This window comes from Malaclemys terrapin, chromosome 15, assembly GCF_027887155.1.
Source record: "Malaclemys terrapin pileata isolate rMalTer1 chromosome 15, rMalTer1.hap1, whole genome shotgun sequence".
In the NCBI taxonomy this organism is placed as follows: Eukaryota; Metazoa; Chordata; order Testudines; family Emydidae; genus Malaclemys; species Malaclemys terrapin.
Window position 1 is genome coordinate 14,745,693 of NC_071519.1, and position 15,154 is coordinate 14,760,846.

The 15,154-nt window shown below is 63.1% G+C and overlaps 2 protein-coding genes across 2 annotated transcripts; both read right to left on the bottom strand.

Moving 5' to 3' along the window:
- Nucleotides 1-370: 370 nt before the first annotated feature.
- Nucleotides 371-5,595, bottom strand: LOC128823373 (uncharacterized; the record flags this gene model as incomplete). The annotated part of the gene is made up of 2 exons (XM_054005618.1): nucleotides 5,561-5,595; nucleotides 371-5,381 (listed from the first exon to the last, which is right to left on the bottom strand). A coding segment is annotated over exon 2 (4,518 nt), but the record flags the coding sequence as incomplete, so codon positions are not given.
- An 871-nt stretch (nucleotides 5,596-6,466) lies between these two features.
- On the bottom strand, nucleotides 6,467-14,782 carry LOC128823374 (uncharacterized; the record flags this gene model as incomplete). The annotated part of the gene is made up of 3 exons (XM_054005619.1): nucleotides 12,563-14,782; nucleotides 9,917-10,903; nucleotides 6,467-9,712 (listed from the first exon to the last, which is right to left on the bottom strand). Coding segments are annotated over exons 1-3 (6,384 nt in total), but the record flags the coding sequence as incomplete, so codon positions are not given.
- Nucleotides 14,783-15,154: the final 372 nt, after the last annotated feature.

Here is a 15,154-nt window from a genome sequence, read left to right on the forward strand (position 1 = left end):
GCTCGGCAACGGGGTCCCACACCATGGGTTCCTCACTTCGCAGAGGGTCGTCCGGGTCGGGTTGCTCCTCCGGTCTCCGGTCAGGGGGGCGCTCGGGCCCCTCCTCGGGGTACCGTGCTCGGGGCAAGGGTGGCCAGTCTACCTCGGGGTACCTTGCTTGGGGAAGGCTTGGCCAATCCGCGTCGGGGTACCTGGCTCTGGGGAGGTCCGGTCGGTCGGTGTCCGGGTATCTGGCTCTGGGGCAGCTCGGTCCGTCCGTGTCCGGGTACCTGGCTCTGGGAAGCCTTGGTCTCGCCGGAGCTCGCACCGGCACGTCTGGCCTCTCCGGCTGCTGGGCTCTAACTGAGGGCTGGGGCCTGGCTCTTATACTTCCTGTCCCGCCCCTTGACTTCCGGGGGGCGGGAACAGGTGGCGGTGGCTCCGCCCACTTGGGTGCCAATTCAGGCTCCTCTCCCTCAGGGGCCGTCGGGGCCCAGGCCGCCTCACTACACGACCCCCCCCCCAAGGCTGGTTCCCGTGCAGCGGGGCCAGCCCATTCCACACCCCCCAACCGGGAAAGGAAATCCGCGTTTGCGTGCTCCTTACCAGCCCGATGGCGGACCGTGAAAGCAAACGGCTGGAGCGCCAGGTACCATCGTTGCAGCCGCATGTTGTGGTCCTTCATGCGGCCTAACCACTGAAGGGCGGAGTGGTCGGTGACTAGGGTGAAGGGGACTCCCAGGATGTAATAGCGGAGAGCTTCACAAGCCCACTTCACGGCTAGGGCCTCTTTCTCGACCACCGCATAGTTCTTTTCGCGTGGGAACAGTTTCCGGCTAATGTATAGGACGGGATGTTCCTCGCCCCCTACGTCTTGGGATAAGACCGCCCCGAGTCCCACTTCCGAGGCGTCTGTCTGCAAGACAAATGGCAGGTTAAAATCGGGGCTATACAAGACCGGCTCGCTGCAGAGGCACTTCTTAAGAGTCCGAAAGGCCCTGTCGCACTCGGTAGTCCAGATCACCTGCCGTGGGCTGTCCTTTGTTAGGAGCCCCGTTAAGGGGGCTGCGATTGCCGCGAACTGGGGGATGAACCGCCGATAATATCCGGCCAAGCCTAGGAATTGCCGCACCTGGCGCTTTGTGGTTGGCGGGGGGCAGTTTGCAATTGCCTGGACCTTCCCGATCAGGGGTTTTACCTGCCCATGCCCGATAGCATACCCCAGGTACTTAGTCTCTTGCCAGCCGATGCGGCATTTTTTTGGATTGGCGGTTAAGCCGGCCTCCCGCAGGGATCTCAGGACGGCTGCGACTCTCTCCAGGTGGGTCTCCCATTGCGGACTATAGATGACAACGTCGTCTAAATACGCGGCCGCGTATTCTTGATGGGGCTGGAGGAGGCGGTCCATCAGGCGCTGAAAGGTGGCCGGGGCCCCGTGGAGGCCGAAGGGCATCCTGGTGAACTGATAGAGACCTGTGGGGGTGGCAAAGGCAGTCTTCTCACGGGAGGCGGGCTCTAGGGGGATCTGCCAGTAGCCCTTACTCAGGTCCAGGGTGGTGATGTAGCGGGCCCCTCCCAGGCGGGCCAACAGCTCATCTATCCGAGGCATGGGATAGGCATCAAATTTGGAGATGGCGTTGACGCGGCGGAAGTCAATGCAGAACCGCTGTGACCCGTCGGGTTTAGGCACCAACACCACGGGGCTACGCCACTCGCTCTGGGATGGCTCTATCACCCCTAGATCCAACATCGCCCGCACCTCCTTCTCCACGACCTGTCTCCTATGGTAGGGCAGGGGCCGGGTCGTCCCCCGTATCACCACCCCGGGTTCTGTTTGGATCCGATGGTGTACGAGGGAGGTGTGTCCCGGCTGGTCCGTGAAAGTGTGGGAGAAGGCTTGGAGGAGGCACCGAGTCTGGCGGAGCTGTTCCTCGGTTAAGTTCTCCCCGAGCTGGGGTTCCTCGGTGTCCCCGGAAAGGGGAACCTGGGGTCCCAGTTCCGGTTCGGGCGGGTAGGGGTTGATCAACAGCCCTTCTCGCTCTTTCCAGGGCTTCAGGAGGTTGACGTGGTAGCGTTGGTTCTTCTTCCTCCGGTCCGGCTGATTTATTTCATACGTGACCGGGCCCACTTTCCTGACTACCTCATAGGGCCCCTGCCACCGGGCCAGGATCTTCGACTCACTGGACGGGAGGAGGAGTAATACCCGGTCACCCGGTTGGAAGTCCCGAGTCTGTGCCCCTCGATTATACGTCTGGGCTTGTGTGTCCTGGGCGGCTTTTAAATTTTCCCGTGCCAGATCCCCCGCCTGCCTTAGACGCTCCTGTAGTTGCAGCACATACTGCAGGAGACCCTGGGCCGGGGAAGGAGCCTGTTCCCAGGTCTCCCTCATGAGATCCAGCAGGCCCCGGGGTCGTCGCCCATATAACAATTCAAAAGGGGAGAACTTAGTCGATGCCTGGGGAACCTCTCGTATTGCCAGAAGCAAGGGTGGAAGGAGCTGGTCCCACTGGCGAAGGTCTTCCGGGGGAAACCGACGCAGCATCCCTTTCAGCGTCCGGTTGAACCTTTCCACTAGTCCATCGGTCTGGGGGTGATAGATGGAGGTGCGGAGTTGCTTGACCCCTAGGATCTCACAGACTTGCTTGAGCAGCCGGGATGTAAAATTGGTCCCTTGATCCGTGAGTAGCTCCCGGGGCAGTCCGACGCGGGCGAAGATCTTGACCAGTTCCATAGCAATGGTGCGGGCCGAGATGTTCCGGAGAGGAACGGCTTCAGGGAACCTGGTGGCATAGTCCATCATTACTAAGATGTATTGGAACCCTGCGCTGCTCTTCGGGAGGGGCCCCACCAGGTCCACGGCCACGCGTTCGAAGGGGGTTTCCATAAGAGGCATCGGCACCAAGGGTGCCTTAGGGGTCTGGGCAGGGGCGGCCAACTGGCACTCTGGACATGACTTGCAATAGTCCTTTACGTCTTGATATACCCCGGGCCAGAAGAAACGCCCCAAAATCCTGGCCAGCGTTTTGTCATGCCCGAGGTGCCCTGCCGCCGGGACGTCGTGGGCCAGTTTCATGACCGCCCGGCGGTGACACCGCGGCACGAGAAGCTGTGTCCGGATGTCCCCCGTACGGGGGTCCTTCTCCACGCGGTACAGGCGTTCTTGTCGTAACTCAAAATGCGGCCACTGCGCCGCACGCTGGGGGTCAAGAATAGTCCCGTCTACGGAGGCCAGCTGTTCGTAGGCCCGTCTGAGGGTGGGGTCGGCCCGTTGGTCCCGGCAGAAATCTGTGGGCGCCGAGGAGTCCCCCCCCCGAGGAGGGTCTTCTCGCCCCCCCGGGGGATTGGCGGGGACGGGGTTGTCTATCTCGTCGTCCTCAGTCCCCGGGGACTCCCCTCCCAACGCTGGCGTGGCCTGCGGGTTACCCTCGAGCCGGCGGCGTAAAACGGCGTTAAAGGTGGGCCAGTCCCGCCCCAGGATCACCGGGTATGCCAACCGGGGCGCCAGCCCCACCGTCATCTGCCGGGTGACCCCATCGATGGTTAGTTGGGCCCGCGTGCTGGGGTAGCGTCGCACATCCCCGTGTATACACTGCAGGGGAATCTTCGCCAGGTGGTTGTCCGCTGGTGGGCCGAGGGCCTGGCAGACCAGCGTTTGGCCACAGCCTGAGTCGAGGAGGGCCATCGCTTGGCGGCCGTCAACAGCCACGGGCACGGTGATCTTGGTCCCCTGTGGACGTCGGGCACGGCCTTCTCCTGAATAGACTTGGCCAAATGCACACCCCCGTTCCGGGCACTCCCGCTGCAAATGGCCATACCTTCCGCAGGAGAAGCAGGGTCCCACCGTGGCTCGCTCTAGCTGCGGCCGAGCCCCGGGGTCATCCACGGGGGGGGTCCGACGGTATCCCCCGGCGGGGCCTGCCGGGGTCCGTGTGAGCCTCCCGGAGGGTGCGGCCACCCGAGCCCGGCCCTCCATGCTACGGGCGGGAGCACTCGGGGCTGCCCGGGAGGGCGGCCCCCTCTTTTCTGGGTTGGGGTGCTCCGTGCGAACCGGGACCGCCCGACCAGCGGCCCCCGCCGGGACCTCCGCCGCAAGGAAGTCTTCCATTAACGTGACGGCCGCAGAGACCGTCGTCGGCCGGTGGCGGAGGACCCAGGATCTTCCCCTTGGCGGGAGTACCTGCGTAAATTGCTCCAGAACCACCTGCTCCATCAGTTCCTCCGCTGTCCGGCGCTCAGGTTGTAGCCACTTTCGACAGGTCTCTCGTAGCTCCTGAGCCACCATCCGCGGGCGGGCCCCCGGGGAGTAGGCCAGGCCCCTGAACCGTCGTCGGTAGGTCTCGGGGCTTACGTCCAGGGCGTCCAGAATAGCGGCCTTCACTAGGTTGTAGTCCCTGGCCGCCTCTACCGACAGGCCTCGGTAGACCGTCTGGGCAGTCCCCGTTAGGTAGGGGGCCAGGATGGTGGCCCACTGCTCCGGGACCCAGCCGGCCACAATAGCCACCCTCTCAAAGGTCACGAGGAAAGCCTCGGGGTCATCCTCGGGTCCCATCTTCGTCAACCGTACTGGGGGGCTGGGTCGCGGGGCCCCTGGGGCGACCCCGGACAGGGGTTCCCCCGGGCGGACTAGGGCCGCGGCAAGCTGCTGGATACACTTCTGCTGGAAATCCTGCTGTTGGGTAACCAGGTCCGCGATCAGCTGCCGTTGTTGGGCCCCCAGCTGCTCTATGAGTTGCTGCTGCTGCTGCAGGTGGGCGGCCTGGTACTCCTGCTGGTATCGCACCGGGGCCGCCTGTTGTTGCTCCTGACTCTCGGTCATGCGGGTCAGGAGCTGGGGTAAATCCCCCTCCCTTGCGGGAGGTCTCTCCCCCATTGCCCCCTTCTCACCGGTGTCTAGGGCTCGTGCCCACATGCTAGGCAGGAGGCCCCACGTTGGGCGCCACGTGTAAACGTCCGGTGCGGGGGTCGGGCCCTCTCAGGGGCCGTCGGGGGCCAGGCCGCCTCACTACACGGCCTGGATCGGTCTCAGGGTTCCGCCCCTCTGGCAGGGACTAGGCCAAAGGTACACGGCCTCTGCAATGAGCTCCTGCTCTCCGTCAGGGTCCGGCAGTAACTCAGGCCCGGGCTCCGGTCCTCACTGCCGGAGCTGGGGATTACAAAGTCAGTCAAGCCCCCGCGCTAGCTCAGGGCGGGGCAATAAACAATAGTTCGGGCGCTCAGCTCCGTGGATCCGGAGCTGCGCCCTGACAAACTCAGGACGTCCCAGGCCCTTATTCAGGGGAGGGCAACCCCCAATAGTCCAGGGCGCTCAGAACCTTCCTTCAGGCTGAGCAGTAAAGTCAGGAGTTCAGGCCCGGCCCTCAATCAGGGCGGGGCAGCACACAATAGTCCAGGGGGCTCAGAACCTTCCTTCAGGCTGAGCAGTAAAGTCAGGGGTTCAGGCCCGGCCCTCAATCAGGGCGGGGCAACAAACAATAGTCCAGGGGGCTCAGAACCTTCCTTCAGGCTGAGCAGTAAAGTCAGGGGTTCAGGCCCGGCCCTCAGTCAGGGCGGGGCAGCACACAATAGTCCAGGGGCTCAGGACCTTCCTTCAGGCTGAGCCCAGGCAGGGTTAGTAGCCCCAGGCCCTCAGTCAGGGCGGGGCAACAAACAATAGTTCAGGGGCTCAGGACCTTCCTTCAGGCTGAGCCCAGACAAAGTTAGTAGGCCCAGGCCCTCAGTCAGGGTGGGGCAACAAACAATAGTTCAGGGGTTCGGGTTCAGGTCTGGGTATCAGGAGCTGAGCACGGACAAACTCGGGACGCCCCAGACCCTCAGTCAGGGTGGGGCAACAAGCACTCGTTCAGGGCAGCAAGCAATAGCTCAGTGGCGGTGCCAGAGCGCTGGCTGGAGGGGGAGACTGCCACCCGTTAAGTGGGGTGGCAGGGGGGACACAGGCCCACCCACTCCACTGTGTCCCAGCCCGGGGCCCTAAGAGCGGCAGTCAGTCTGCCGCTGTGTTGGTGGGGTCCTGACCGCAACACACCAACATGGGTTCGCTCTCTGTTGTAGCTAGACTGGGGTCAGCTACCCCCGGGCTGATTTCCATTTCCTCCTCCATTTGTACCTGCTCCCCGCTGGGCTCGGCAACGGGGTCCCACACCATGGGTTCCTCACTTCGCAGAGGGTCGTCCGGGTCGGGTTGCTCCTCCGGTCTCCGGTCAGGGGGGCGCTCGGGCCCCTCCTCGGGGTACCGTGCTCGGGGCAAGGGTGGCCAGTCTACCTCGGGGTACCTTGCTTGGGGAAGGCTTGGCCAATCCGCGTCGGGGTACCTGGCTCTGGGGAGGTCCGGTCGGTCGGTGTCCGGGTATCTGGCTCTGGGGCAGCTCGGTCCGTCCGTGTCCGGGTACCTGGCTCTGGGAAGCCTTGGTCTCGCCGGAGCTCGCACCGGCACGTCTGGCCTCTCCGGCTGCTGGGCTCTAACTGAGGGCTGGGGCCTGGCTCTTATACTTCCTGTCCCGCCCCTTGACTTCCGGGGGGCGGGAACAGGTGGCGGTGGCTCCGCCCACTTGGGTGCCAATTCAGGCTCCTCTCCCTCAGGGGCCGTCGGGGCCCAGGCCGCCTCACTACACGACCCCCCCCCCAAGGCTGGTTCCCGTGCAGCGGGGCCAGCCCATTCCACACCCCCCAACCGGGAAAGGAAATCCGCGTTTGCGTGCTCCTTACCAGCCCGATGGCGGACCGTGAAAGCAAACGGCTGGAGCGCCAGGTACCATCGTTGCAGCCGCATGTTGTGGTCCTTCATGCGGCCTAACCACTGAAGGGCGGAGTGGTCGGTGACTAGGGTGAAGGGGACTCCCAGGATGTAATAGCGGAGAGCTTCACAAGCCCACTTCACGGCTAGGGCCTCTTTCTCGACCACCGCATAGTTCTTTTCGCGTGGGAACAGTTTCCGGCTAATGTATAGGACGGGATGTTCCTCGCCCCCTACGTCTTGGGATAAGACCGCCCCGAGTCCCACTTCCGAGGCGTCTGTCTGCAAGACAAATGGCAGGTTAAAATCGGGGCTATACAAGACCGGCTCGCTGCAGAGGCACTTCTTAAGAGTCCGAAAGGCCCTGTCGCACTCGGTAGTCCAGATCACCTGCCGTGGGCTGTCCTTTGTTAGGAGCCCCGTTAAGGGGGCTGCGATTGCCGCGAACTGGGGGATGAACCGCCGATAATATCCGGCCAAGCCTAGGAATTGCCGCACCTGGCGCTTTGTGGTTGGCGGGGGGCAGTTTGCAATTGCCTGGACCTTCCCGATCAGGGGTTTTACCTGCCCATGCCCGATAGCATACCCCAGGTACTTAGTCTCTTGCCAGCCGATGCGGCATTTTTTTGGATTGGCGGTTAAGCCGGCCTCCCGCAGGGATCTCAGGACGGCTGCGACTCTCTCCAGGTGGGTCTCCCATTGCGGACTATAGATGACAACGTCGTCTAAATACGCGGCCGCGTATTCTTGATGGGGCTGGAGGAGGCGGTCCATCAGGCGCTGAAAGGTGGCCGGGGCCCCGTGGAGGCCGAAGGGCATCCTGGTGAACTGATAGAGACCTGTGGGGGTGGCAAAGGCAGTCTTCTCACGGGAGGCGGGCTCTAGGGGGATCTGCCAGTAGCCCTTACTCAGGTCCAGGGTGGTGATGTAGCGGGCCCCTCCCAGGCGGGCCAACAGCTCATCTATCCGAGGCATGGGATAGGCATCAAATTTGGAGATGGCGTTGACGCGGCGGAAGTCAATGCAGAACCGCTGTGACCCGTCGGGTTTAGGCACCAACACCACGGGGCTACGCCACTCGCTCTGGGATGGCTCTATCACCCCTAGATCCAACATCGCCCGCACCTCCTTCTCCACGACCTGTCTCCTATGGTAGGGCAGGGGCCGGGTCGTCCCCCGTATCACCACCCCGGGTTCTGTTTGGATCCGATGGTGTACGAGGGAGGTGTGTCCCGGCTGGTCCGTGAAAGTGTGGGAGAAGGCTTGGAGGAGGCACCGAGTCTGGCGGAGCTGTTCCTCGGTTAAGTTCTCCCCGAGCTGGGGTTCCTCGGTGTCCCCGGAAAGGGGAACCTGGGGTCCCAGTTCCGGTTCGGGCGGGTAGGGGTTGATCAACAGCCCTTCTCGCTCTTTCCAGGGCTTCAGGAGGTTGACGTGGTAGCGTTGGTTCTTCTTCCTCCGGTCCGGCTGATTTATTTCATACGTGACCGGGCCCACTTTCCTGACTACCTCATAGGGCCCCTGCCACCGGGCCAGGATCTTCGACTCACTGGACGGGAGGAGGAGTAATACCCGGTCACCCGGTTGGAAGTCCCGAGTCTGTGCCCCTCGATTATACGTCTGGGCTTGTGTGTCCTGGGCGGCTTTTAAATTTTCCCGTGCCAGATCCCCCGCCTGCCTTAGACGCTCCTGTAGTTGCAGCACATACTGCAGGAGACCCTGGGCCGGGGAAGGAGCCTGTTCCCAGGTCTCCCTCATGAGATCCAGCAGGCCCCGGGGTCGTCGCCCATATAACAATTCAAAAGGGGAGAACTTAGTCGATGCCTGGGGAACCTCTCGTATTGCCAGAAGCAAGGGTGGAAGGAGCTGGTCCCACTGGCGAAGGTCTTCCGGGGGAAACCGACGCAGCATCCCTTTCAGCGTCCGGTTGAACCTTTCCACTAGTCCATCGGTCTGGGGGTGATAGATGGAGGTGCGGAGTTGCTTGACCCCTAGGATCTCACAGACTTGCTTGAGCAGCCGGGATGTAAAATTGGTCCCTTGATCCGTGAGTAGCTCCCGGGGCAGTCCGACGCGGGCGAAGATCTTGACCAGTTCCATAGCAATGGTGCGGGCCGAGATGTTCCGGAGAGGAACGGCTTCAGGGAACCTGGTGGCATAGTCCATCATTACTAAGATGTATTGGAACCCTGCGCTGCTCTTCGGGAGGGGCCCCACCAGGTCCACGGCCACGCGTTCGAAGGGGGTTTCCATAAGAGGCATCGGCACCAAGGGTGCCTTAGGGGTCTGGGCAGGGGCGGCCAACTGGCACTCTGGACATGACTTGCAATAGTCCTTTACGTCTTGATATACCCCGGGCCAGAAGAAACGCCCCAAAATCCTGGCCAGCGTTTTGTCATGCCCGAGGTGCCCTGCCGCCGGGACGTCGTGGGCCAGTTTCATGACCGCCCGGCGGTGACACCGCGGCACGAGAAGCTGTGTCCGGATGTCCCCCGTACGGGGGTCCTTCTCCACGCGGTACAGGCGTTCTTGTCGTAACTCAAAATGCGGCCACTGCGCCGCACGCTGGGGGTCAAGAATAGTCCCGTCTACGGAGGCCAGCTGTTCGTAGGCCCGTCTGAGGGTGGGGTCGGCCCGTTGGTCCCGGCAGAAATCTGTGGGCGCCGAGGAGTCCCCCCCCCGAGGAGGGTCTTCTCGCCCCCCCGGGGGATTGGCGGGGACGGGGTTGTCTATCTCGTCGTCCTCAGTCCCCGGGGACTCCCCTCCCAACGCTGGCGTGGCCTGCGGGTTACCCTCGAGCCGGCGGCGTAAAACGGCGTTAAAGGTGGGCCAGTCCCGCCCCAGGATCACCGGGTATGCCAACCGGGGCGCCAGCCCCACCGTCATCTGCCGGGTGACCCCATCGATGGTTAGTTGGGCCCGCGTGCTGGGGTAGCGTCGCACATCCCCGTGTATACACTGCAGGGGAATCTTCGCCAGGTGGTTGTCCGCTGGTGGGCCGAGGGCCTGGCAGACCAGCGTTTGGCCACAGCCTGAGTCGAGGAGGGCCATCGCTTGGCGGCCGTCAACAGCCACGGGCACGGTGATCTTGGTCCCCTGTGGACGTCGGGCACGGCCTTCTCCTGAATAGACTTGGCCAAATGCACACCCCCGTTCCGGGCACTCCCGCTGCAAATGGCCATACCTTCCGCAGGAGAAGCAGGGTCCCACCGTGGCTCGCTCTAGCTGCGGCCGAGCCCCGGGGTCATCCACGGGGGGGGTCCGACGGTATCCCCCGGCGGGGCCTGCCGGGGTCCGTGTGAGCCTCCCGGAGGGTGCGGCCACCCGAGCCCGGCCCTCCATGCTACGGGCGGGAGCACTCGGGGCTGCCCGGGAGGGCGGCCCCCTCTTTTCTGGGTTGGGGTGCTCCGTGCGAACCGGGACCGCCCGACCAGCGGCCCCCGCCGGGACCTCCGCCGCAAGGAAGTCTTCCATTAACGTGACGGCCGCAGAGACCGTCGTCGGCCGGTGGCGGAGGACCCAGGATCTTCCCCTTGGCGGGAGTACCTGCGTAAATTGCTCCAGAACCACCTGCTCCATCAGTTCCTCCGCTGTCCGGCGCTCAGGTTGTAGCCACTTTCGACAGGTCTCTCGTAGCTCCTGAGCCACCATCCGCGGGCGGGCCCCCGGGGAGTAGGCCAGGCCCCTGAACCGTCGTCGGTAGGTCTCGGGGCTTACGTCCAGGGCGTCCAGAATAGCGGCCTTCACTAGGTTGTAGTCCCTGGCCGCCTCTACCGACAGGCCTCGGTAGACCGTCTGGGCAGTCCCCGTTAGGTAGGGGGCCAGGATGGTGGCCCACTGCTCCGGGACCCAGCCGGCCACAATAGCCACCCTCTCAAAGGTCACGAGGAAAGCCTCGGGGTCATCCTCGGGTCCCATCTTCGTCAACCGTACTGGGGGGCTGGGTCGCGGGGCCCCTGGGGCGACCCCAGACAGGGGTTCCCCCGGGCGGACTAGGGCCGCGGCAAGCTGCTGGATACACTTCTGCTGGAAATCCTGCTGTTGGGTAACCAGGTCCGCGATCAGCTGCCGTTGTTGGGCCCCCAGCTGCTCTATGAGTTGCTGCTGCTGCTGCAGGTGGGCGGCCTGGTACTCCTGCTGGTATCGCACCGGGGCCGCCTGTTGTTGCTCCTGACTCTCGGTCATGCGGGTCAGGAGCTGGGGTAAATCCCCCTCCCTTGCGGGAGGTCTCTCCCCCATTGCCCCCTTCTCACCGGTGTCTAGGGCTCGTGCCCACATGCTAGGCAGGAGGCCCCACGTTGGGCGCCACGTGTAAACGTCCGGTGCGGGGGTCGGGCCCTCTCAGGGGCCGTCGGGGGCCAGGCCGCCTCACTACACGGCCTGGATCGGTCTCAGGGTTCCGCCCCTCTGGCAGGGACTAGGCCAAAGGTACACGGCCTCTGCAATGAGCTCCTGCTCTCCGTCAGGGTCCGGCAGTAACTCAGGCCCGGGCTCCGGTCCTCACTGCCGGAGCTGGGGATTACAAAGTCAGTCAAGCCCCCGCGCTAGCTCAGGGCGGGGCAATAAACAATAGTTCGGGCGCTCAGCTCCGTGGATCCGGAGCTGCGCCCTGACAAACTCAGGACGTCCCAGGCCCTTATTCAGGGGAGGGCAACCCCCAATAGTCCAGGGCGCTCAGAACCTTCCTTCAGGCTGAGCAGTAAAGTCAGGAGTTCAGGCCCGGCCCTCAATCAGGGCGGGGCAGCACACAATAGTCCAGGGGGCTCAGAACCTTCCTTCAGGCTGAGCAGTAAAGTCAGGGGTTCAGGCCCGGCCCTCAATCAGGGCGGGGCAACAAACAATAGTCCAGGGGGCTCAGAACCTTCCTTCAGGCTGAGCAGTAAAGTCAGGGGTTCAGGCCCGGCCCTCAGTCAGGGCGGGGCAGCACACAATAGTCCAGGGGCTCAGGACCTTCCTTCAGGCTGAGCCCAGGCAGGGTTAGTAGCCCCAGGCCCTCAGTCAGGGCGGGGCAACAAACAATAGTTCAGGGGCTCAGGACCTTCCTTCAGGCTGAGCCCAGACAAAGTTAGTAGGCCCAGGCCCTCAGTCAGGGTGGGGCAACAAACAATAGTTCAGGGGTTCGGGTTCAGGTCTGGGTATCAGGAGCTGAGCACGGACAAACTCGGGACGCCCCAGACCCTCAGTCAGGGTGGGGCAACAAGCACTCGTTCAGGGCAGCAAGCAATAGCTCAGTGGCGGTGCCAGAGCGCTGGCTGGAGGGGGAGACTGCCACCCGTTAAGTGGGGTGGCAGGGGGGACACAGGCCCACCCACTCCACTGTGTCCCAGCCCGGGGCCCTAAGAGCGGCAGTCAGTCTGCCGCTGTGTTGGTGGGGTCCTGACCGCAACACACCAACATGGGTTCGCTCTCTGTTGTAGCTAGACTGGGGTCAGCTACCCCCGGGCTGATTTCCATTTCCTCCTCCATTTGTACCTGCTCCCCGCTGGGCTCGGCAACGGGGTCCCACACCATGGGTTCCTCACTTCGCAGAGGGTCGTCCGGGTCGGGTTGCTCCTCCGGTCTCCGGTCAGGGGGGCGCTCGGGCCCCTCCTCGGGGTACCGTGCTCGGGGCAAGGGTGGCCAGTCTACCTCGGGGTACCTTGCTTGGGGAAGGCTTGGCCAATCCGCGTCGGGGTACCTGGCTCTGGGGAGGTCCGGTCGGTCGGTGTCCGGGTATCTGGCTCTGGGGCAGCTCGGTCCGTCCGTGTCCGGGTACCTGGCTCTGGGAAGCCTTGGTCTCGCCGGAGCTCGCACCGGCACGTCTGGCCTCTCCGGCTGCTGGGCTCTAACTGAGGGCTGGGGCCTGGCTCTTATACTTCCTGTCCCGCCCCTTGACTTCCGGGGGGCGGGAACAGGTGGCGGTGGCTCCGCCCACTTGGGTGCCAATTCAGGCTCCTCTCCCTCAGGGGCCGTCGGGGCCCAGGCCGCCTCACTACACGACCCCCCCCCCAAGGCTGGTTCCCGTGCAGCGGGGCCAGCCCATTCCACACCCCCCAACCGGGAAAGGAAATCCGCGTTTGCGTGCTCCTTACCAGCCCGATGGCGGACCGTGAAAGCAAACGGCTGGAGCGCCAGGTACCATCGTTGCAGCCGCATGTTGTGGTCCTTCATGCGGCCTAACCACTGAAGGGCGGAGTGGTCGGTGACTAGGGTGAAGGGGACTCCCAGGATGTAATAGCGGAGAGCTTCACAAGCCCACTTCACGGCTAGGGCCTCTTTCTCGACCACCGCATAGTTCTTTTCGCGTGGGAACAGTTTCCGGCTAATGTATAGGACGGGATGTTCCTCGCCCCCTACGTCTTGGGATAAGACCGCCCCGAGTCCCACTTCCGAGGCGTCTGTCTGCAAGACAAATGGCAGGTTAAAATCGGGGCTATACAAGACCGGCTCGCTGCAGAGGCACTTCTTAAGAGTCCGAAAGGCCCTGTCGCACTCGGTAGTCCAGATCACCTGCCGTGGGCTGTCCTTTGTTAGGAGCCCCGTTAAGGGGGCTGCGATTGCCGCGAACTGGGGGATGAACCGCCGATAATATCCGGCCAAGCCTAGGAATTGCCGCACCTGGCGCTTTGTGGTTGGCGGGGGGCAGTTTGCAATTGCCTGGACCTTCCCGATCAGGGGTTTTACCTGCCCATGCCCGATAGCATACCCCAGGTACTTAGTCTCTTGCCAGCCGATGCGGCATTTTTTTGGATTGGCGGTTAAGCCGGCCTCCCGCAGGGATCTCAGGACGGCTGCGACTCTCTCCAGGTGGGTCTCCCATTGCGGACTATAGATGACAACGTCGTCTAAATACGCGGCCGCGTATTCTTGATGGGGCTGGAGGAGGCGGTCCATCAGGCGCTGAAAGGTGGCCGGGGCCCCGTGGAGGCCGAAGGGCATCCTGGTGAACTGATAGAGACCTGTGGGGGTGGCAAAGGCAGTCTTCTCACGGGAGGCGGGCTCTAGGGGGATCTGCCAGTAGCCCTTACTCAGGTCCAGGGTGGTGATGTAGCGGGCCCCTCCCAGGCGGGCCAACAGCTCATCTATCCGAGGCATGGGATAGGCATCAAATTTGGAGATGGCGTTGACGCGGCGGAAGTCAATGCAGAACCGCTGTGACCCGTCGGGTTTAGGCACCAACACCACGGGGCTACGCCACTCGCTCTGGGATGGCTCTATCACCCCTAGATCCAACATCGCCCGCACCTCCTTCTCCACGACCTGTCTCCTATGGTAGGGCAGGGGCCGGGTCGTCCCCCGTATCACCACCCCGGGTTCTGTTTGGATCCGATGGTGTACGAGGGAGGTGTGTCCCGGCTGGTCCGTGAAAGTGTGGGAGAAGGCTTGGAGGAGGCACCGAGTCTGGCGGAGCTGTTCCTCGGTTAAGTTCTCCCCGAGCTGGGGTTCCTCGGTGTCCCCGGAAAGGGGAACCTGGGGTCCCAGTTCCGGTTCGGGCGGGTAGGGGTTGATCAACAGCCCTTCTCGCTCTTTCCAGGGCTTCAGGAGGTTGACGTGGTAGCGTTGGTTCTTCTTCCTCCGGTCCGGCTGATTTATTTCATACGTGACCGGGCCCACTTTCCTGACTACCTCATAGGGCCCCTGCCACCGGGCCAGGATCTTCGACTCACTGGACGGGAGGAGGAGTAATACCCGGTCACCCGGTTGGAAGTCCCGAGTCTGTGCCCCTCGATTATACGTCTGGGCTTGTGTGTCCTGGGCGGCTTTTAAATTTTCCCGTGCCAGATCCCCCGCCTGCCTTAGACGCTCCTGTAGTTGCAGCACATACTGCAGGAGACCCTGGGCCGGGGAAGGAGCCTGTTCCCAGGTCTCCCTCATGAGATCCAGCAGGCCCCGGGGTCGTCGCCCATATAACAATTCAAAAGGGGAGAACTTAGTCGATGCCTGGGGAACCTCTCGTATTGCCAGAAGCAAGGGTGGAAGGAGCTGGTCCCACTGGCGAAGGTCTTCCGGGGGAAACCGACGCAGCATCCCTTTCAGCGTCCGGTTGAACCTTTCCACTAGTCCATCGGTCTGGGGGTGATAGATGGAGGTGCGGAGTTGCTTGACCCCTAGGATCTCACAGACTTGCTTGAGCAGCCGGGATGTAAAATTGGTCCCTTGATCCGTGAGTAGCTCCCGGGGCAGTCCGACGCGGGCGAAGATCTTGACCAGTTCCATAGCAATGGTGCGGGCCGAGATGTTCCGGAGAGGAACGGCTTCAGGGAACCTGGTGGCATAGTCCATCATTACTAAGATGTATTGGAACCCTGCGCTGCTCTTCGGGAGGGGCCCCACCAGGTCCACGGCCACGCGTTCGAAGGGGGTTTCCATAAGAGGCATCGGCACCAAGGGTGCCTTAGGGGTCTGGGCAGGGGCGGCCAACTGGCACTCTGGACATGACTTGCAATAGTCCTTTACGTCTTGATATAC